General features: G+C 36.4%; 1 protein-coding gene across 5 annotated transcripts in view; it reads right to left on the bottom strand.

Moving 5' to 3' along the window:
• The window catches only part of BCL2L13 (BCL2 like 13), a 28,356-nt gene extending 6,350 nt beyond the window's left edge, over positions 1 to 22,006 (bottom strand). The window contains exons 1-7 of one of the 5 annotated variants that reach the window (XM_058190527.1): positions 19,834 to 19,874; positions 17,627 to 17,808; positions 14,940 to 15,041; positions 14,352 to 14,508; positions 9,428 to 9,497; positions 8,198 to 8,341; positions 3,537 to 3,594 (exon numbers count right to left, since the gene is read on the bottom strand). In XM_058190527.1, the coding sequence (XP_058046510.1) occupies positions 3,537 to 3,594; positions 8,198 to 8,341; positions 9,428 to 9,497; positions 14,352 to 14,508; positions 14,940 to 15,041; positions 17,627 to 17,747 (652 nt within the window). In that variant the 5' untranslated portion in view covers positions 17,748 to 17,808; positions 19,834 to 19,874. The other 4 variants (XM_058190523.1, XM_058190525.1, XM_058190526.1 and 1 more) reach the window with 4 other exon arrangements.
• Between the last annotated feature and the right edge of the window lie 515 nt (positions 22,007 to 22,521).

The raw sequence follows: 22,521 nt of genomic DNA, 5'->3' as shown, positions 1-22,521 counted from the left end.
GCACACAGCTTCAAAGAGCCAGGAAAAGAGCTGGATTGGTTAGAAATCCTGTGGTAGACTTTAAAGCAAATTTATCTTTTCCTAAGCTTACAGTGCTGCCCTCCACTGTTCATATGCAATCCTGAAAAAAAATCTTAATTTGTACAAGTTATTTCCAATATATACTATGTGCATGCTTAAATTTTATCCTCCACAAATTCATCTTTGCCCAGCTCTACGTTCTAATACCTTCCAAAATTAATGATAACCTCATGATCAAACAAAAAAGTAACAATGTTTCCTGTTTATTTTTTCTCAATTCTAGAAACCTATTATAAAACTTAATCACAGTTTTTAAAAGTTTTATTTACTTTATTTGAATTAAGAGAACTTAAATAATTATTATGCCAATGTAGAAAAATAAGCTAAATACACAAACTAGGCAGTCTTGTTTGCCATTAGGACAGAAACATTCATCCATTATTCAGGGAAAGCTCTTAGAACTTCCACCGATGGCCACTTTTCACATCCATCCATCTGTGCTAATAGAATGTAGCACATTCAGACAGTTGCACTGGGACTGGCCGGCAGCCATCCAGCAAGCATTTATTCGCAAATCCCCTATCATTCCTTTTCAGTGATCAAGTTGTCATATGGGCTGAATGGCCTAATAGAGAAAAGTACACATTATTCACTCATGAACGGTTCCTTTTCCTCTGCGCTCTACATGTTTCTAGGGCTGGCTTCCTCTACTCTCCCCCCACCCTTGCTTCGGCACAGAAAAATATAAAACGAATGAAGTGCGCAGTAGCATTTATAATTGTGAAAGCACCTTGTGGGTAAAAGTTCCCATATTTCTCTTTACTTTAGGACATGGCATGGTTAGATTTTCCCATCAGATATTACTTTTATTAAGGAAAACTTAAGAGATCAGAAAAAAACTCAGGAGGGATATGGATAATACATCAGGATAAAACCTTTTCCTGGAAGGGATATTCTACCACTCTCCTTTACTGAATCAGATATGCCAGGACATCAAATTCATCCTTCGGAAGAAGTGCAAATGTTTCATAAAGTAGAGTTACATGTTTAATTTGTAAATGTATGTAAATCTAGCTATTTTTTAAATTCCACATATCTACTGAAATAGAGGACCACTACAAAGAAGCTTAAAAACAGGTTAATTTTTCAGTACCACTATTTATGTTTTGTAAACAACACAATTCAATATCCCTAGGAGAACAGTACAGGTAATTCGTTTAATTGTTATACATTTTAGAAGCCAAGTTCTTGGGAAAATAGCTTTTTACTATACTAGTAAAAATATAGACATAGACATTTATTTCTATGAGATTTATTGCAAAAAATTGCAATAATGTATTTGGTATTTGACAATTTATATACATTTAATTAGAATCTCAAATACTCAAATACTTTGGCCACCTAATGAGAAGAAAGGACCTGGAGAAGAGCCTAATGCTGGGAAAGATTGAAGGCAAAAGAAGAAGAGGACGATAGAGAACAAAGGTGGCTAGATGGAGTCACTGAAGTAGTTGGCATGAGCTTAAATAGACTCCAGAGGATGGTAGATGGCAAGAAGGCCTGGAGGAACATTGTCCATGGAGTCGTAATGCGTCGTACATGACTTCGCAACTAACAACAGATCAGAATCTAATGACTGCACTCCATTTGTTGATGGGATCCCAACAGACTACTGTACGTTTACTGTAAAATCCTCTCTCAATGTCCAAAAATAAAAAAAAAAGACTGTAAAGAGGCATGGTGATAAAACAGACCTAACTGCAATTCTTATATGCAAATTTGCAGGTTTCATGGCAAGAAATTGAGGAAAATAAGGATGGGAACACAATCACCTATTCCTTATAGGTACAATATCCCACAAAATGAGGTTCTATAGGCAGTTAAAGTTTGCTAAGGAATCTAAAGCCTTTTCTACACAAGTATGCCCAAAGTTTAGAACATTAAAATATGTGTACAACAGATGTGCATGAAACCTAAAGCTGAGTAATTTAATGCAAATTCTATTTTTGAGCTCATAGACGAAGGTTGTGCAGTTCTTCCATTTCAGTTAAAGCTGCATCAAAGGCAACAGGAACCTAAATGAACCAAACTACAGGCTTTTTATTGTCTCTTAAGATGCCAGTAAAACAAGATACTGCATCCAGAGATGCCCACGGTAATGTTGCTATCTATTAAATGCAAAAAAGTATCTGTAGACTCCAGCATTAAACTGTAGCTTAACATCAGGAACTGACTATCAGCAAGACCCAGTAGGATCCATACATTTACATATCCATACATTTACATAATTGTATTATTGTCATTTCAAGTTATTTATTTTATATCCTATATTACATTTTTACCTCAATGTTTTGTTTTTAGTATTCTTAATCAACATTTCTTTATAAAAATGAATGTAAGGCAATTAACAAAAGCATAAATATTGTATTTTTAAAAAGCAGTATGTTGATCCAATCTCAGGTTGCCATTAGAATTTTCTAAGCAATTTCAGAAGTGCTGTAATCAACAATAAGAGTGATAAACATGAGAAATATCTAAATTTATTTAATATTTGCAAATTATCTTACTAAAAAACAGGGTTTTTCATATAAGTCCGCACAAGAATAAGCTATAATATAGACTTCTTTCTGTCAAATACGATACATCAAGTTGATTAAGTTCCACTATCTTCCATTTTAAATCACTGTGGTGAAAGAACAAACTAAAAAAATAAATCAATCCCTGAAAAACACAAGTAGCTGTTGGAAATATGTAGTATAAAATATTTCACATGCCAAATGAGTCAGGTTTCATACCAATTGTTTCGTAACAATATACCAATTTTCCAGAAATAAGTATCTCATTTCCATAGCCAAATTAAATTTCAGTGCATATTATTATTCTACTAGTAAGCGCACACTATCGTATCTAAATATCTTCAAAGTATATTGCTATCTTGGTTTAGCATTACTTCTAATAATTTTTGTGGTGTCATTTAGAATCAAAATCTTAAAATTAAGTCTCAAAAAACCCATAGTATTTTTAGACCCTGGAAAGTAACACAGATAGAAATAGTAATCAAGCAATTATGGTTTAAGTGGAAAATAAATGTTCTCCTTATAATTTACTTACCAGAATTTTAAACACTGCCAATTTTAGAACCAAAACAAACTAAAATAACACATCATATTTAACAATCAACCATAAAATCATATACCAGTGAAGGAATCTTGCAGATCATTCTACGAACTTTCATCCAAAAACAAAAAATACTGAATTATGCACTGCCAATTCAATTTTGTCTTTTAAATTCAAATATATTTAAATGTTCCAAAGATTTTAATGTTGCAAAGATCTGAAAAGCAGTACAACCCACGGATACCTGACAGTAGAAAAATAATGTTCAAGTAACAATATTTAGTCATTTTCACTCCTGTGATAATTCCACATGTCCTTTTCCAAAAGTCTTTGCAGCACTGAAAATGAGGAAAAGGGTGATATTTAAAGCATATATCACCTCAGTAGAAAAACCTTACCCAAGCTTATTGTTCCTATTCTGTAGTTTTCCAAGAGAAGCTTCTCATGAAACAGATGCTGCCCACAGAGGAGAGAGAGAGAGAGTGAATGGAATAAGGGAAAGGGAGTGTACATACATCAGCTTGTGCCTTAATACTGCTTTGGGGCATCTGTGAAGCTAAGCTGCTGCCAAATTAGAGTGGACATTTTTTAATTTAACCCAGGGAGAAATACTAAACCTTTCCCTTTCTAAGCACTGCTTGCAAAATAACCTTTGTCTATAAAAATGCTAAAGGGCAGGTCTCTATCTATTAAAAACATACGTTTCATCTCTGAAAATACTTGCATGCTACCTTAAGAAAAACAAACAAGATGAATGAGTCAACAGAAATCACTCCCCTTCTCTGCTTTTTAAAATATATATTTTATATATATATTTTATATATTGAGCCTCTGGTGGCTCAACAGGCTAATGCAGCCTATTATTAACAGCAACTGCCTGCAATATTGCAGGTTCAAGTCCCACCAGGCCCAAGGTTGACTCAGCCTTCCATCCTTTATAAGGTAGGTAAAATGAGGACCCAGATTGTTGGGGGGCAATAAGTTGACTTTGTATATAGTATACAAATGGATGAAGACTATTGCCTGACATAGTGTAAGCCGCCCTGAGTCTTCGGAGAAGGGCGGGATATAAATGCAAATAAAATAAAATAAATAAAATAAAAATAAATATAATGTTTGGTAACAGAATGGATTAGTGGACACATTAATTTAGGTCAATACCTACTGCTTACATAGACATGACTGAATTGCAACTACATCTCTGTTGCCCTTCAATATGTAGAAATAGTTTTAAAACCTTAATGCTGGTTTATCCTTATTGCTGACTGTTTCTCACTCTTTATGCAACTGTTATTTCGGTTCAAAAAATTAAAAGCAAAGCATTTCAGTATAAAGAAACCAATTACAAAGAAAACAAAATGAGTATATTGTCCATCTTCTGTGAGCTGAGGCCAATCTTGATTGACCTACTATTCCTCCCTTGCCAATTAAAATTAGTTAAGCATGTGGAAAGTACTAGTAGAAATAGTCTTATTTATTTACTTTTTATATCACCACACTTCCAATAAGACTCTTGGGGTATACAGCCTAAAACCATTAATTATGGTATCTTAAAATACCAAAATCGTACTATTATAAGCATCTTCAATAAAATATAACTATTAAAAGGTCTTCTAAACAGCATTTCTGACTACCCTTCTAAATATCAGCACACAATAGGGAACACTGCTGAAAAGAATTAGCTTCTGAGTCCTTCCATCTTTTGCTGAGAAAAACACCTTCAACTTCCCCATATGTGACATTTAAACTGAACAATTATGTTGTTTCAAGATGGTTCTTAAAGTACAAGCCATCTAGGCCATCATAGGTCAAAAATGGCACTTTGAACTGTACCTGAAAGCTTACTATAACCAAAGCAGAATCTGTAACACTGGTGTTGGGAGAAGCAGTTCTCACCCATCAATAAGAGTACTACTGAGTTTTGTCACCAACTACAGCTTCCTAGTAGAGCAAATTGAAATAATTTATACAGAAGGTGACAAGGTCATGAATCACTGTTATCAGGAAAGGCTGTAACTGGCACATTAGACATAGCTGAACAAAGGTCTGTCTGGCCATGGCCTCCAACTATATATCTAATAATAGCCAGAGAGTATAGATTGACAATGTCCCATGTTGTGAGTCTACTTCAGAAAATGTTACCTCATCACATTACCAATGGAGTAGACAGAGAATTAGATAGTTAATGTCAGGCCCAAAGAAACAAGAACAATACATGGAGTTACTTCTGAGTAGTTTCTTTAGTGTTGTTTGCCTACAGACAGAATCTTACCATCAACTATCTGCATAACTACAGATATGCTCTGGGAATTTCTAGGAATGGTCCATCCTTGCTCACTTCCTGCCTACCAGACATTCCCCAACTCCAATGTCTCTTTGTCCTCTGAGAAAGAGCGCCCCCCAGTCCTGTAACCCCAGACAACATTCCACCACAGTTGGGTTTTTGCATAAACAGCAACTTAGTCTTGCTTGGATGGAGCTTTCTCTAGTTTCTTCTCATTCAGACCTCAACAGCCCCTATATGAGGGATCAAAAGTTCCACTGCATCAGTGGCCTGGCCCAAAGTGAAGATCTAAGTAAATGTCAAAAGATAGTGAGAAAAAGAAAAGCCTCACAGCAAGCCACATTTGGCACAATCTCCAAACCAACCTCCCTCTTGTCACGCTAACTACTAAAACTCCCATTTAGTAAGGAATAGAACTGCTACGTCAGCACCACCAAGCCTCACAAATAATCCATAAAGTCCAGAAGATTTAGTAATGATAGTCAATTCAGAAGGATTGATTCCACCTCAGTCCTTGAATTGAAGCAAGATTTGCTCCCTTTTTCTATTCCAACATTACTTTTAGCATTTCTAAGCAGCACTATCAGTTTAAAGTCCTAATTTACAGAAGAGTTTTAGCAAAAGTAGTTATATTCAAAAAGCTTTAATAATTTCAAAAATTCTGTGAAGCAGTTATTTCTTTCAGGCATCCAACGTTTTATGAGAATGAAAAAAGTGTGTTTAGAGCTGATAACAAGTTTACTCCTTTCCAGTTAACTAAACTTGACAAGATTGTCCAGATGCTCCAAGCCCAAGTGATAGTAACATCTGTGCGCTTTGTTTATGCTTTGGCTCTACTAACTCTTTATCGTACATCTATCCATGCTGGTACAGATGCAGACCAACCCAGCACCTTTGGAAAAGGATTATCTTTAACTACAAGATGAGACTTTTGAGCTCACAACTCTTCTGGAAAGTCTGTCTGACTTGCTAGCTATCTATCCCAGTATAAACAGTCAGTTCATAAAGACAATAAGCAACCCTTGTATTTGAGTGAATGACTAAGCACTGAGATTTAATAATTAAAATAATTAAAACCAGTCATTATAAACAACGTTCCACAGTAAACCTTCCTAACTTCTTAGAAGCAGAAGTCCCTAAATTTTCATGAACAGCTATTGTGCTATATTTGTATAGCACAAATATAAATACTATATCAAATATATTGAGGAATGAAAGCGACCTGTAATCCCATCAAAATGAATTATTGAATGGGAGATATAACTGGACAATCACAACTTACAGCCAGAACTCCCTTCACTAAGTGATGTGGTTGTTAAATGATTTGTAAGTCAAGAACTGCCTGGATGGCTAAAAAGTCTTACAAATGACCCACAGCTGATGAAATAGAGCTTCGAATTACTCACTTCTAATCCAGTAGCAATTGAGTATATCATCTAATTGCAGACTTATACTGCATGTAGTAAATTAGTTCAGTGCTAAATTTTAGTGACCACACAGATTTTCTCTGATATGATTTGTCCCTGGTCTGGTCCTTTGGGATGCTCCAATGGCGAACCTAAAATAGCCATACTGCTAACCACAGCATGATTTGCTTCTGTTGGAAATAGTGTGTGACCTGCATTTATATTAGAAGCTGCATCTCTCCAACAATTTGTGGAAAAAGCTAGTAGACATTAGGATTGCTAAAATAGTATATTGGCTGCCTAATAATTCCACTGTTAACTATGGCATGAACATACAAGCAAGCCTAAAGTTTTATTTGCCTGCCAAAGGCAAACTGGAAACTAACTTTCATCAAATTTAAAATTTAAGATTGTAGCTGGATATGAATCCTGCTTCAAACTTCAGGGGTAGTTCAAAAAATGAAATTAAATCATTTGTTATACCAAGGCAGGGGAAAAAGGGAGGAAGAGGAGAGAATGAGAAAGAAATGTGTAACAAATCAAATAGAACATAACCTACATAATAGCATAATCTATATTATCAAATATAGAGAGGTTTTAAAACTACTTGGGAGATAATTTCACTAATCCCAGATTAATTCTGTTTAAATCTAGTGTTGTTCTGCCTCCCAGTAAGGAATAATCTGGGTGCCCTAAGCTCCACTTCACAACTTTTGCAAAAATAGAAGAGAAAAAGGAGGAAATGAACTGTGTTTTAAGCAGGCTTCATTATACACTCAACATTACTTTAAATAACATTTTAAATGAAACTGATTTCTTGCAGAACAATAACTATCCAATTTTTAGAAGGGTAATTTCCTAATATTTAATGGTTAATAAAATTGAGGAAAGAAAATCTTATGATGCTTAAAAGAAAATACAATTAAACCAAGGAGTTTTCCGCTCAGAATAGTATAAATATCAAATGTAAAAATGGGGAGGAAAACTCTAGAAAATATCAATCATTAGAAAATAAAAAATGAAAAAGAATTTATAGAATTTATCACATTCACAAAAGTTGGATAAACGGATAAAATGGATAAAATGGAATTGCTTCTTGCTGTTTGATACTTCTTCTAAAATCTGAAGATTAGATTAGGTTAAACGCCACAAGAAAAAAAAATTATTTAGGAATAAGCTTTGTCTCATGCAGAGACCAGTGAGAATTTTTAAAGTCAGTTTTAACAAAATCTTTGATCATTCTCTGGTATTTTCACAAAGAAAGAAAGCTATATGCTTTATGTTAAAGCCATTGTCACACTAAAATAAACATATCTGAAGCTGTCATTTCAGAAGAAATATATAGTCAAATATTTATTATCTGTCTTACCCATCCACCTTGCTGGATGATGTAATCTGCAACATAATCTTCAAGGTAGGTCACTCCAAAGTTCAGAAGTGCACCAAGTGGTTCTTGGCCCTGTCTGGACAGCTCTACCAAGAACCTCTGAAGAATCACCAGGGGAACTAAAACCTAGAAAAAGTAAGGACCAGGAACTGTAACATTGTGGCATAATGACAAGATTTTCTACATTTAAAATATTTTATGCATGTTATGCATTTGTGTGTGGGCATACAGTATTCATGCAAGCATCCCCATTATACTTATATGAAGAAAAGCCCATCAAAAATATACATATATTATTTATAAGAGGAGCAAAAGTTAAGACCTTAACATGTTCAAATCTGAAACAATATTAGAATAATACTTAATAGAATACTTGTCAATTATGTTATTGTCCAGAAGGCTAATTTATCTCATAATAAGTTTCTTCATTCATTGTTTATCAAAATTAAGTTTTTTGGTTTTTTTACATTATCTCAGAATTTCCTCCAGGCATTTGTTTTGAGTTTTGCAGGATTATTGGGTTAAAAATAGCCCCCATTTTTAAGATTACTAAATGGAAAGAAGAGTAGGTCTACATCTAATCAAAATATTATTGACACTTTAACCTAAATGACCTAGATTATTTCTCCAGTCATTTCATGAAGAAAATGAAACAATATTGCCCAAAAGTTGTTTCATTTGTTTTCTGCCACTAATGCAATGAGGTGTAGGTGAAAGCTACAGCCAACTTACAATTTTTGGGTCAGAAAGCAACAGTAATATTTCTTTGTTGATAAGGCAGTAGACTGAAAGCCTTGCCTTAAAAAAAAATGCTACTGGAATCAAACAGGACCTTTTCTGGATCATAATTTTTAGTTTGCATTACTGATTTCTGTTAATCCTTCATATCATGTACTCCAATGTCTTTACACTTCATATACATGCATTAATATGCACTGTAAACAAAACATATTAAATATGTAATGTACTTACTCAACAATAATTATTTTTCCCAACTAATTATTAGTGAATCGGAGTTGTCTCAAAGAAGATGTCCCTGAAAAGGAATGCTGTAGACATCACTAGCTAACCAAGTTAAATAAAACTGTCTGTCCATCCATCCTGAATCTAACTATGAATTAAGAAATTGGGTATTTTATGTTTCAGGTAATTCAACTGGCACTGACTCAATAGCCAGTGAAAATAAGTTTTAAAAAATGAGCTGGTCATTACCTTGCTCCATCCACTAGCATGATTTGCTGCTTCCTGCGTCCTCTCTTTATATTCCTGATAATTCACTGGTCTGAATGAGAGAAACCAAAAGGAAGATAATGAAACTAAAGAAAGGCAAAATATAACATTTTTCATGATACCTGTACACTACTAAATTAACCATATTAACCCAATCAAAAAGGCCAAAGCAGTTCTTTGGTTTCAAGAAGTTGGTCCAATCTATTAACAGCTTAAACCACACAACTGATGATAAAAATTACACAGACTTTGAAAAGCAAACAGCAAAAGCATAACACCATGTTAACTAAATTTTGCCACACTTCATGTTTTGAGCAGGTGTGAAACTGCCCTCCATTCATAAACGGACATTGTCAAAATCCTAAATATTTTAATTTGCATCCCATCATTATACAGAATTCAGGGTGCAATGACTTCCTAAGAAAAGTTAAATAGTTCACAAGTGTCTTTTTATACTCCTCAGGAAAAAAATGGAAGATTCAAATTCTGTTTTTAATAGATGGTATTTTATGTAACCTAGATTGAATTAGCTACCTTTAAAATCCATTATTTAACCACTATACACTCTAGTTAATTAAAAATCAGGTTCAAATTGTATATTTAGAAGCTGGCTTATTTACCTCCCTCAGAGAAGCCCAAATTTTCTGATTTGTATGATAAATCACAGGTATTAATACAGTTTAATAACAGAAGCAAACCACTTTGAACTCCTCCAATCATTTACATTTTTGTTATAAAAATGGATATAATTCTGCAAGCAACAATTTTATTACTTCTACAATATTAACTATCCACCACATTGTTTTCAAGGTTCTCACAGAATGACCACTTCATGATAATCTATAGAACTTCCCAAGTATCAGTATCACATGCTCCCTTGTATGAAGATAGGGACAATTCCCACCGCTCATTTCCCACAATTCATTGATTTTTCTCTACAATACAGAAGTGTTTAACCAGACCAACAGCATTTCTTCCATGCTGCAGAATGCAATTCATTTTTCCTCAAGGATTTAAACTCATTCAAAATAAACAAGCATGTCTTGACTGTATTTTTGTTAACTTCAAATTACAATTCTGCCTCCTTGTACTAAGCTTCACACATTCCTATGGGAAGACAACAATCTCATAGTACAGGAATATATAATACATGAGTGAACAAAGATGTTTCAGTTAAAATTCAATTTAGATGCATCCTTTAAAGACACAGGACACACCAGAAGGAATGCATTGAGCGTAATGTGTGGATTTGTATATCAGACATTTTTTGCTTAGAGCAATCAGTTATCAATTTAAATTCCACCATTGCTGTGAATCAGCTTTAAGCAATACTGAATCTGGATTAAGCTAACTGAACCACAGTGTTATGGCTTCCAACTTGTAGCTTGACACAACCTTCTTCTGGAATATTTTTTCCAGCTTCCCAGTCTAACCTTCTGTCCTGGGACTTCCTCCTCAGTTCTCCTCTAATAACTAAGTGGCTCTGACATTGCTTAGATTTTCCAGATTAATCAAGTTTAGATAGGTGTTGCATCGGCTGTAACATTGTATTAAATAGGTGCAGTCCTAATTAAATAAACCAAGTTTACAGCACCACCATGTATGTGTCCCAGATTATCTCGACAGCCATAGGTTTAATTATAACATCTAGTTGACATCAAGAAATGAAATATTTAGCCCTAAATTACAGTATAATTGCTGTTTTTCCAACATAGGGCTTTATGGAATACTGGAGAACATCATTTTCAGCTGTGGAAAGTATTTTTCTGACCAACTATGTTTTTCAGAAATTCTTTTTCTAAGTTATGGAAACTGGCTGTATTACAGGTAGTCCTCAGGCTACAATAGCAATTGGGACAGGAATTTCCATCACAAACTGATGTGGTCATCAACTGTGATCTCATGTGACTGAATCACTTAATGACAGCAATCCTGGCAGTCCTTGTTATTGTTGTTATTAAGCAAGAACTGTTAGGGTTGTTAAGCAAGGACTTCAATGTGGGACGAGGTACTGAAATTGTTTCCCAGGCAAGCAGACCAGTAGGTGAGAGCTATGGGCAGGTACTGTGGATGGGCACTACAGAGGGCTGGTGCTGTAGGCAGGTAGACCCAACCAAGTATGAATTCTCTATGCCACCTGGGGCTCCCCAGGATTAAAAATAGCAGGAGCAAGAGCAAAAGCAACCTATGACCTCTTGCCAGCTTCTCAACTGACTTTGTTTGTGGGAAGGTGGCAGAGAACCTTGTAAAGGACACTTAAGTCATCAGAGAATGCTGCAACCACTACAATTGCGAATTGGTTGCCAAGTGCTACAATTGCAATCACAAGACCACAGAGATGCTTGACAGCTGCATCTTTGAGGACTGATCGAAAGTCCCCCTTACACAGCACCAGCATAACTTTGAACAGTTGCTGAACAAGTGGCATAACCTGAGAACTATCTTTACTTTTTTAATTTTTTTTCCTAGAAACAATTTATGAAGACAATGTTACCTTAGCGCATCTGAGAACTTAATGAGGGAAATAAAATGCCACTTATACTACATAAATATTAATCTATATTATACAATAGCTACTATATATCAAACACTAGAGACAGGCTTTTGCTGTCTCAACAAGCTGACAGAAAGCATATATTCTTATCTGAAATCTGTCAAGCAGTTATTGTATTGTAAATCACACAGAGCCATTTGGAATTGAGCAGAATATAAATTAGGGTTTCTTCACTCTAGTGACAGTTATCAGCCAATAATTCTATTGTGATTTATTTATGTACCTGATTTTACATGAATAATGCTAATAGAGAATTACCCTAAAGTCATTTGTATGACGAAGAAGGAATTACTATAAAATGAAAAATTGTGTTGATGATCTGTTCTTAAATGTAATAAAAAGGTAAAGGTTCCCCTCGCACATTTGTGCTAGTCGTTCCCGACTCTAGGAGACGGTGCTCATCTCCGTTTCAAAGCTGAAGAGCCAGTGCCGTCCGAAGATGTCTCCGTGGTCATGTGGCCGGCATGACTCAATGCCAAAGGCGCATGGATCACTGTTACCTTCCTACCAAAGCTGGTCCCTATTTTTCTACTAGCATTTTTTACCTGCTTTAGAACTGCTAGGTTGGCAGAAGCTGGGACAAATAATGGGAGCTCACCCCATTATGCGGCACTAGGGATTCGAACTGCTGAACTGCCGACCTTTCGATCGACAAGCTCAGTGTCTTACCCACTAAGCCACCGCGTCCCTATTAAATGCAATACCATTTCTCAAATTTTCATATCATGTTTTTCAGGATAATCAGAGCAATCTCAACTCTAAATCTTCCCCTGCCATATTTGGTTCTACAGATGCTTTATAGATTGCAAAGCTTGTTTAAGAAAGACAAGAATAGTTTTTCTAGATAGAATAAAACTCCAATGCCTTTTAAAATTCTTTCTTTTACAAATTACTGCAGTTTGAAATTCCATACACTGCTGTATCTACCTCACAGACCAAAATAAAATGGAATTGAATTTGTAATCTATAGTATTATATAACACAGAGGGGTATCACATATAGCAAGTTATTGTGATACTCTTTATCTTATATTAACATTGATAGTATTAATGCACAATATGAATGCTCAGTTTTATAATATCTCAGTTTTACATATCAATTTTTTCAACAACCCAATCGAAGTACAACCAGTGTACTATATCTGATCATGCTTTGCTTTCTGAGACCAATTTGCCAACTTGTTATAACTTCTTTAATAAAGTTAGATAAAGATATCAGGCAGGAAAAGGAAACCAACAAATATGTCCTGTATATATGACAGGTTCTTGTATATGTAAAGTTTAATAGAACACTTCAATGACTGTATTATCATTGTTTATACCTGATCTATGCAAGCATAAGTAACTGATAAACAGTGTAGTTTTAGCAAAGGGATCAATTTCCTACCTAACATTAACACCTATTCATGACCTACATTACAGCAAGTTCCACTTTTCTACTTGATACCTTATTAAATGTCAGGAATGCTTCCCCTATGAAAATAGAGAAGCAATTTTAATAGAAAACGTACACCCACTATGTGTTTGGCAACATTTGTGGTTCGTAAAATACAAAGATATCAGTATTAGCCCTATAGTATAGCATCCAGTATATATTGGGGGGGGGGCGGTGCGGGGAGTCTGCGTGTGGCCCCCTTGCACCTGGTTTTCACTCTCCATGGCTTCCTGCAGCACTCTGCTGGGGCTGTTTTTGGCTTGTTTTTCAGGCCATTATAAGCTGTTTTTCAGACCATTTTTCAGGCTGTTTTTGGCTCATTTTTGGAGCCATTTTCAGCTGACAGAATGCTGTAGGAGGCCATAGAGGGTGAAAACGAGGCATAGGGGGGCTGCATGCAGCCTGTTTTAGGCACCAGAGGCACCGCAGGCCAGTCCTTTCATATTTTCAGGCCAGCCTCGCAGGCCAGATTTAAGCACCCCAGTGGCCGGATCCAGCCCACGGGCCTTGAGTTTGATACCCCTCTTCTAGACATTGATATTTGAACATAGATCTTTTAAACATTTATATTTTACTGGGTTGTACTTATAGTTGAAACATTAATATATATTGCTAGTCCATGTATGATATGTCATATGTTAATAAATAAATAACCTTTCATTTTGTTGGCCATTTTATTTTGTTGGCCACTGGGTATGAAAAATGTGCTTTCTTTGTGTTGGATCAAAATTCCAGGTTTAAATAATAGAAAAAGTGCTAGTTCATTTCCTGCAATAATCAGCAAGCACATACTTTTGAGAGCAAATCAATTAAGGTAACAAAAAGCTGTAGCAAAATTCAGTCACATCAGCATTATCAAAATTGTGAGAATTTTAAGAGCAAGTACCTTCCTGCTGAGCAAAGCAAATGAGAACTCACTTGCTAAGTAGGATCTCTAATGCCTTTTCAATGGGTTCTTTCAATTCTTGGAATACTTTCTCTCCGAGATGAGCTAAGCAGTCTTCAATTGAAGTCTCTGGGTTTGCAGGACTAAATACTGGAGATGTGTGGCAGTCAAAGCCAGTTGTAGTGAAAGCTGAAAATAAACAGCAGAATTCATTTGGCAAGAATTTATATCACAAGTGAAAACAATATATTATAAAAAGAGGAATTCATTAAAGTGTACATTATTCAGAATACAACTCAGGAAGAATACAATAAAGGTACAGAAAAATAAAAGGTAACCCATCATATAATACTAAAATAAACAGAGTAATAATACGTAGGATTTCTATTTTTATTCATGCCCGCTCAACCTCCAATGAAAATTGTCAAAACAGTTAATTTAAATCTTGTTGGATTATACCTTTATAGCAAATATTTCAAAAGCTGTGATTAACAAGGTAAATGAGTGGTCAAATCATGGTAGTGATGTTTGCTTTAAGAGTCTTTTTGGGAAGAAGGAAAAATAATACTCTTTCATAGCATTAATAATACAGGAAAAAAAGTATACCAATATGTACAGACCTTCCAATATTTCTTCATCAAGATGTTTCAATTCTTCCTCAATTTCGGCTTTAACTTTCTCCAAGACCTCTTTTTCTACAGCTTGTGAGAACGTAGATGGATCTGTGCACGGATGAGCAGCGAAGATCAATCACTAGTACATATATTTGCACTAAAGCAAATGTACTCTATTTTATCATAAACTTAGAAAGTCAAGGTTGTTTACTTAATACATGGAAAAATTTAAGCAAACTTTTCAAACAGCAAAGCATAACTGAAGAGAACTAATCATAAGGAACACTACACCTATTATTGAATCCTTTTACATTTACATTAGTGGGATAGTGCTGTAAATACATATTTAATAATGAAAACTGGAAGAAAACTAAGACTAATTAAAGTGAGGTCTTTGGGGATCAATACCTATAAATATCCGCAAAGCTGAGATATTTAATTTCCAGGAAGATTATTTATTTTTATTTATTATTAAATTTTTATGCCATCCACCTCACCAAAGCAACTCTAGGCCGCTTACAGTCCTACAATTAAAATACCATATAAAAAAATTAAAACAATAAATACAAACCATACATCTGAAATTCATTTAATCAAGATAGAAAGGAAGGGAGCAATGTGTGCATGGGGAAGGGGTGGGGTCTGGCTAAATCCATTAACCAACTCCAAGATACCACTTGTCAATTTGGGCTCCAAGTCAGCTAACAGAACCAGATCTTCAAGCCCTTCCGGAAGGCCAGAAGGAAGGGTATAAATCTCACTCAGGGGGCAGGGAGGGGAATGGGGGGACGATGACAGGATGTTCTAGAGTCAGCCTTCCATCCTTTATAAGGTAGGTAAAATGAGGACCCAGATTGTTGGGGGGGCAATAAGTTGACTTTGTAAATATACAAATAGAATGAGACTATTGCCTTATACACTGTAAGCCGCCCTGAGTCTTCGGAGAAGGGCGGGATATAAATGTAAATAAATAAATAAATAAATAAATAGAGGGCAGGTGCCACAGCCGAAAAGGCTCTTCTCCTGGACTTTTGTCAGCCAAAATTCCTTGATCGATGGGGGCCTGCAGTATGCCTTTTCTGTCAATTTGGGTGGGGCAGACTAATCCCATCAGGATGAGCTGGTTTCTCAGATAACCTGGGCTCATGCCACAAAGGGCAGGGTGTTGGCATTAAAGGCTTCCAATACCCTGAAGTAGACCCGGAAGCAAACTGGCAGTCAATGCAGCTCACAACAATGGTGTAACATGGGCAGCCCTAGGAGCACCAAGAACTGCCTGCACAACTGTGTTCTATACCAGCTAAAGTTTCCAGATATTCTTCAAGGGCAGCTCCATGTAGAGTGTGCTGCAATTGTCCAACTCAAGAGATGAAGAGGACTTGAGTGACTGAGCGCAAGGACATTCTTAGAATAATGCACATATTAATTCTTAGAACAGTTTTATTTACATTTACTATTTAAATAGTATACTCTCTTAACTAGAATATTATATTATTGTTATTTTTTCCTTCTTATTCATGAAGCTGTTTGCAGAAGAAAACATGCTCCCCACCTCTAGAAAATTAAAGTGAAAGTTTCACTAATCCAAGTGAAACTTTCTGACTGCCGCAGACTGGTGCATATATGGCAGTGTCTCATTTCACAAAAAGTGCTTTTTTTTTTTTGCTATGAAGAAGAAACACTGATTCTTACGTAACTACAAATTTCTGCAACAGTACTTCCATTTTAGGAGGTCAGTGAGAAGACTGAGACTACAAAGTACCCTTTTTCCATCATGGCACCAATGCTCTAGAAAGGTTTTCCTCTAGAACACAGATTGGCTCCTCAGTGGTTGATTTCTGGAAGTTACTAAGATCAAACTTTTCTGCAGGACTTCAAGGAATGGCCATCAGCATTTGGATACTTATTCATTCATTTATGTCCCAAAGGTGCTTTTTCAGGAGGCAACTGGACTTTCTTGTTTTTTGTTTTGAGGATGTTTCACTTCTCATTCAAGAAGCTTCTTTAACGGAGAATCTCCACAGACATACTATACATTCACATACTTATTCTTTGTGCATTAATTGCTGTTTTTGGTTATGAACCTGAGGTGTTCTATTCTTTACAACAAGTGTTATTGTGTTTTGCTATGTTATCTGCTGCCATGATTCTATAAAGATTTGGCACCATACAGGTAAAATAATATATAGAACAACATGCCCTGTTTCAAGGGGTTTATAAAATTTCTTATTGTAGAGCGGTACTAAAATAACATTCACATGCACAATACTGTCCAAAAAACTGGAAATGAACTGTTAATGTTCCAGAATTGTTTGATGGTTCACATTTACAAAATATGTATTAAGGATATTTTTTTCTCTAGAGATAAAGCTAACTCTTATGATTACTACCATAAATGATTTAATAAGTTACACATTACTCATATGCTTAACATTTAGAATTAGTATTAAAATTAAATGTTGATGACCAGTCCCAATGGGAATGAATTACTTACTAAAAGTAAAATTAAGACCCTTTCAAATATACACAATGCTACTTAAGTTAAAAATACCTATAACTACCTTTTTTTCTCAGCACCAGACTTTGGTGTATTACCTTATCATTCAGTAAACAGTGTTCACAATTTACATTTTAAAAATATTTTAAAATTCCATTTATTACATATTTAACTGCAACTGAACTGAATATCTTACCTTGAGTAGACAGAGAGGGCTGTTCCTGAGGCTTTTCCTGTGACAAGAGACCCAAATAACTGAGGACAACATATTTTGTTTCATAATGAAAACCTACAGGTACAGCAGTAGAGGATGCCATTGAGTTGGCTTCCAAAGTTCCGTAGGATTATGGTCCACGTAATGTTTTCTTCGTTTATAGTCTAAGGGAAAATACAATTTAATTTTTGAAATTTGCAATTATATCCTGATTATTTTCATAAGCACAATTATGTCAGCACACATTTATTATTAAACTGCAGGTTCACATATCAACATAAATATCTAAGGAAATAAAAAGTTATATAAACTTTATAGCAAGTTGTCAAATTTATCATTATATGTATTTTAGGATCACCTGATTTGCTAACAGGACTTGTGAAAAAAGATCTTGGAATAGCAGTAATAGACTGCAAACTGAATATGACTCATAGGTGTGACAATGGTTTAGAAAAAGCAAATGCAATGTTAGATTATATTAAAAGAAGTATTTTATTCCGCATTGGTCAGACTTTATTCCAATAAGACTGAACTACCTGTAATAAATAAATGAAAAAAAATAGAGTTTAGGATGAACTGTTTATTGAGCTGGAACATCCCTTCATTACCATGTTTTTCCGAAAATAAGACCCTGTCTTATATTTGTTTGAACCCTGAAATAAGTGCTTGGCCTTATTGCCATGCGCTCAAAAGCCGGATTGGGCTTATTATCAGGGAATGTCTTATTTGTGGGGAAACAGGGTAAATATGTTCAGTCAGGGGCTGGACATCTACGAGTCATGGATACTTTAATTTGGATTTCTGCATGGAATGTTATAATGTAAACAGCTCCTTTGAACTCTATTCTACTATAAAATCCTCTACAGATTGACATAGCTTTACTAAGCTGAATAACGTAACAAGAAATTCCATCACAGATTTCTGTTTAGAAATTGATAAACAGGAAAAACATACAAATAGTATGAAAGTCACTTTTTTATGTTTACTATTTCTAATATTCACACTTTCTTACTGTGGGATTTTTTTAACTGCAATAACATGAAATATAGAAGCACTGGAAAAAATGTGCATTCAGTTCAAATAGCCTTCTTGAAAATTAATAAGCAACTTGAGATCTGAAATGGTCCTTGGCAAAGTATACTAGTGGATTTCCTAATTTGGTTTTTTGCACCTATACCAGCCTCTAAAATAATACTTCATTACAGAAATTGTAATAGATATTAGGGTCCTTGTAGATGATTAATGGTCTTTCCCCACTTGCCTTTCAATATTGTACAAACAATTCCTACTGTACTTAATTTTGCCATATTTCCATGTTTCTCTTATCCTCAACCGTGGTAAGCAACCTTATATTGTGGTTACAAGTATTGGTGTTAAAGAGTTTTTCTAACAGCAACTGATGACAATTTGCAGATGTACACAATCTGCCTTGCTTTGCCACAGATGAGAGTTACATGACCTATAAGGAACAGGGTAAGTTCAACCCACTGATCACTTTGGGATTGTCTATTCATATCTGCATTCTCTTCTCTTTAGATTTTAGGTGTTTGCCTCTGACTCATTCCTTCCCCCCCCCACCTCCCCGATAGGGGCACAGAGGGCACAACTTCATTGTATCTCAGTGTTCCCCAAAGCCTGCTGAATAGTTGATCAACAACTAGAGGAACTAAATAGGAAAGCAGGAAAGTCAGCTCTCTGATCAGTGCTTGAGAAAGCCCTTTACAGCAATTAGCTGCCTGGAAATGTTGGTTTAGACAGTCTGTACAACTGATAAATTGCAAACAGCCCAAGAATTCCCTGCCAAAATACATTTAAAAAACAGATGTTATGTGAACTATATTTCAAATTTCTAATTAAATGGACAGCATAATATATTTCAATAACACTATCAGCTATTATTCAAGTTATTTTGAAATTTTGTAAAGATAAATCTAATCTAGCCATGTTTGTCATTCTATCACTTATTTTACAGAAACAGTCTTTAGATACAGACGCTCCTACCATAATTTGTACTATAAAATATGCAAATAAATTGATCAGCTGTCTATTTTTCTATAGGAAGTAAATTAGTAATCTGTCTGCAGCTTTAATCTTAGTAAGACTGCTTTCTCTTCTAGCCCTTAAAGCAGTTATCTTTTTCCCAGAATTGTGTATCTATCCTCCACATATAGACTGAGTTCTAGCCTCACCTTAACATGAAGTCAGCTAGGCGACCTCTTACCAGTCACTCTCTTTCAACCCTAGAAAGCAGTCAATGGCAAACAGTTTGTGAAATCTTGCTAAGAAAACTGCATGAACTAGTCCAGTCAGTTGCCAGAGGTCAACACTGATTTGAAGGCATGCATAAACTTATGTGCAGACACATAGTTAACTATTTTATAACACAGAAGTAGTCCTCAGTTAATGACACCAATTGGGACTGGAATTTTTGTCACTATATGTGATTGTAAAGCAACATACCATGTAATCACATGACTTAGCAGTCAGTCATTTGAGTTTAAACCAAAAATCATGGATAATCAGATTGACAACTCCAGAAGTTGAAAAGAGTTCCAATACCTAAATAATTCAATTAGTGTAAGTTAAAAAAAACCCTATCTGCTAGTTCTCAGTTTAATAGTGTATATAATTTTCCTATATGACTATATAAAGCTAATTAACATTATGAAGGAAAGTGAGGTAGGCAAAAAAACCCTTTAATGTCTAAAGGATCAATTTAAATATATCAAACAGTTTGAGAAGAGAAATCTGTTGCATGTTTTACAATGATTGTAAAATGATTTGTTACAATTGTAACAACTTTTGGGATGTTACAAAATGACTACAATAGGGAAATGGCCAATCACAAAAAAAAATCTATTTATAAGAAAGCAAATATATGAAGTTACTTCCCACAACACCTCTAGATTTTTTAACTCACTTCTTCTTGGGATAGGTGGCCTTATATTGTTCATCATTTTTATTTAGGCTGAGCACGAGAGCTCAGCCTCTATTCCATTCAAAACTTTATACCCACATTCAGTTATCAAGTCACAAACAGCAGTCCTATTGGTTTTTGTCCCTTTTCTGCCCATGCAATTTTATTTTTTTTTTGCCTGCAAGAGTGTTCTGTATCCAACTAATTATGGTCAATTATTTTGTCTGTCTTGTGCTTTCTTCTAACTAAATGGGTTAGAGTTGTTAAAGAGATAAGGAAGATTACTTTTAGGGAACCTGAAAAAATTGTTATTTAGGCAAAAGGGTGGACAATGGAGGAGGAAACCAGCAAAATCAGACTTGCAAAGTTCTGTTATTATGGCCAATAGGGTTTTTCCCCCCTTTCTTTCTGCTGATTTCTTGGTCTGGTCTACCTGGAGGCCTTGATTAATGGTTAACAGTAACCTCTGCAAAGGTATGTACTGTATATACTCCCAGCATAATCACCAGGATATCCCAACCACCTGATTCTGTCTCTGCCAGACAAAAACTTTTAGGCCACAATATTTTTAATCCTTGTGGCAGGCAAAAGAAGGAACAAGAGCTGTCCTATCAGCCCACAAAGTGGACCGTACCCACCTAACCAGATGATAGACTATGTACCCCCTTTTCCATTCCATTCCTTCCCTTTAAGTAAAAAAAGATATTTTTTTGGGGGGGGCTCCAAAGTCTCCCAAATGGCTGCAGCTCACAGAAACCCGGCGGGGGGGTGTGACTAAGAGGAACCCCGCCCTTCCCACCGAGGCCCACTGAAGGCCCCAGGCCGGGCCAAATTCCACCTGCTGAGCCCAAACGATGCTCCCACCCTCAGCACAGAACCGTGACTACTAAACCCATGCTCCCCAGCTAGCTCTGAGGAGACCGGGGGCGCACAAGAAATGAAGAGAAGCGTTTGGTGACTGGGAAGGAAGTGGGGGTCTCAGTGGCCCTCGTAGGGCGACCTGAGTAAAAGTTGGGAGGGGGAAAAGTGGGGGGGGGGAGAGAAAGGGAGAAAGATGATAAGGGAGTAGCCCTCTCCAACGCACCCGCCTATGTGGGCTCCGACCTCCCACCACGGCCTCCTCCTCCCTCCCGGGTCAGTCACCCCCTGAGCGCGCGACTAACCGCCCAGCACCCTCGGGACAGCACGCGACCAAAGAGGAACCACGCGCGAACGAACCCTGAGGCAGCTTTTCCTTCCACTCCCCTTCTGGGAAGTGAACCGAGGGGGGGGGAGGTAGGATGAGGCTTTCCTGCCCGTTCGGCTTCTTACCTGAGTCTCGCGAGGATAAGACCAATTTAAAAAAAAAAAAGAGGCAGAGGTCAAAGCGAGGGAGGGCGCGCGCGTCGCTCCCTCGAAAGTGACCCTTGCCGCCTGTCGGGGCTGCGCGCGCAGCAACATCCTCCCCTCCCCTCCCCCCCACCCCCGTCACTCCTCCAGAAAAGCAGCTGCCGTGGCCGCCATGCCGGGCGAGGGCAAAAGAAGGGTTTTTGAAGGCGGCGGGCGCGCACGAGGGCGTGTGACGTCACCCGTGGTGTAGCGGAGGAGGTGACTAAGCAGATTCACGCCGGGACCTCTCGCTTGACGAGAGGATTTTGAGATCGACGTGGTTAAACGCTCGGACATAGAGATAGGAAATAAATAGAGTTGTACAGTGCGGTACTTCCCCCCCCCAATAGTCTCAACGGGCCAGCTTCATACTTGGACGATTTGTTGGTTTATGTCATAGTTTTTGTAGCCTATTCCTACCTTTAGATTTTGCGTCGTGGACAATAAGGTGCAAACGCAGTATAGAAGCTAAAAGAAAAGATATGCAATTAACACACAAACACACACATACCATGACACTCCTGGTTACAGGCAAAATTGTTGTAAAGCAGTGGTTCTTGAACTTGACAACATTAAGATGTTTGGATTTCAA

Source organism: Ahaetulla prasina, chromosome 7 (genome assembly GCF_028640845.1).
Source record: "Ahaetulla prasina isolate Xishuangbanna chromosome 7, ASM2864084v1, whole genome shotgun sequence".
NCBI lineage: Eukaryota > Metazoa > Chordata > Lepidosauria > Squamata > Colubridae > Ahaetulla > Ahaetulla prasina.
Note: the sequence above shows the minus strand (reverse complement) of the source record. Positions and strands in the feature narration are given on the sequence as shown.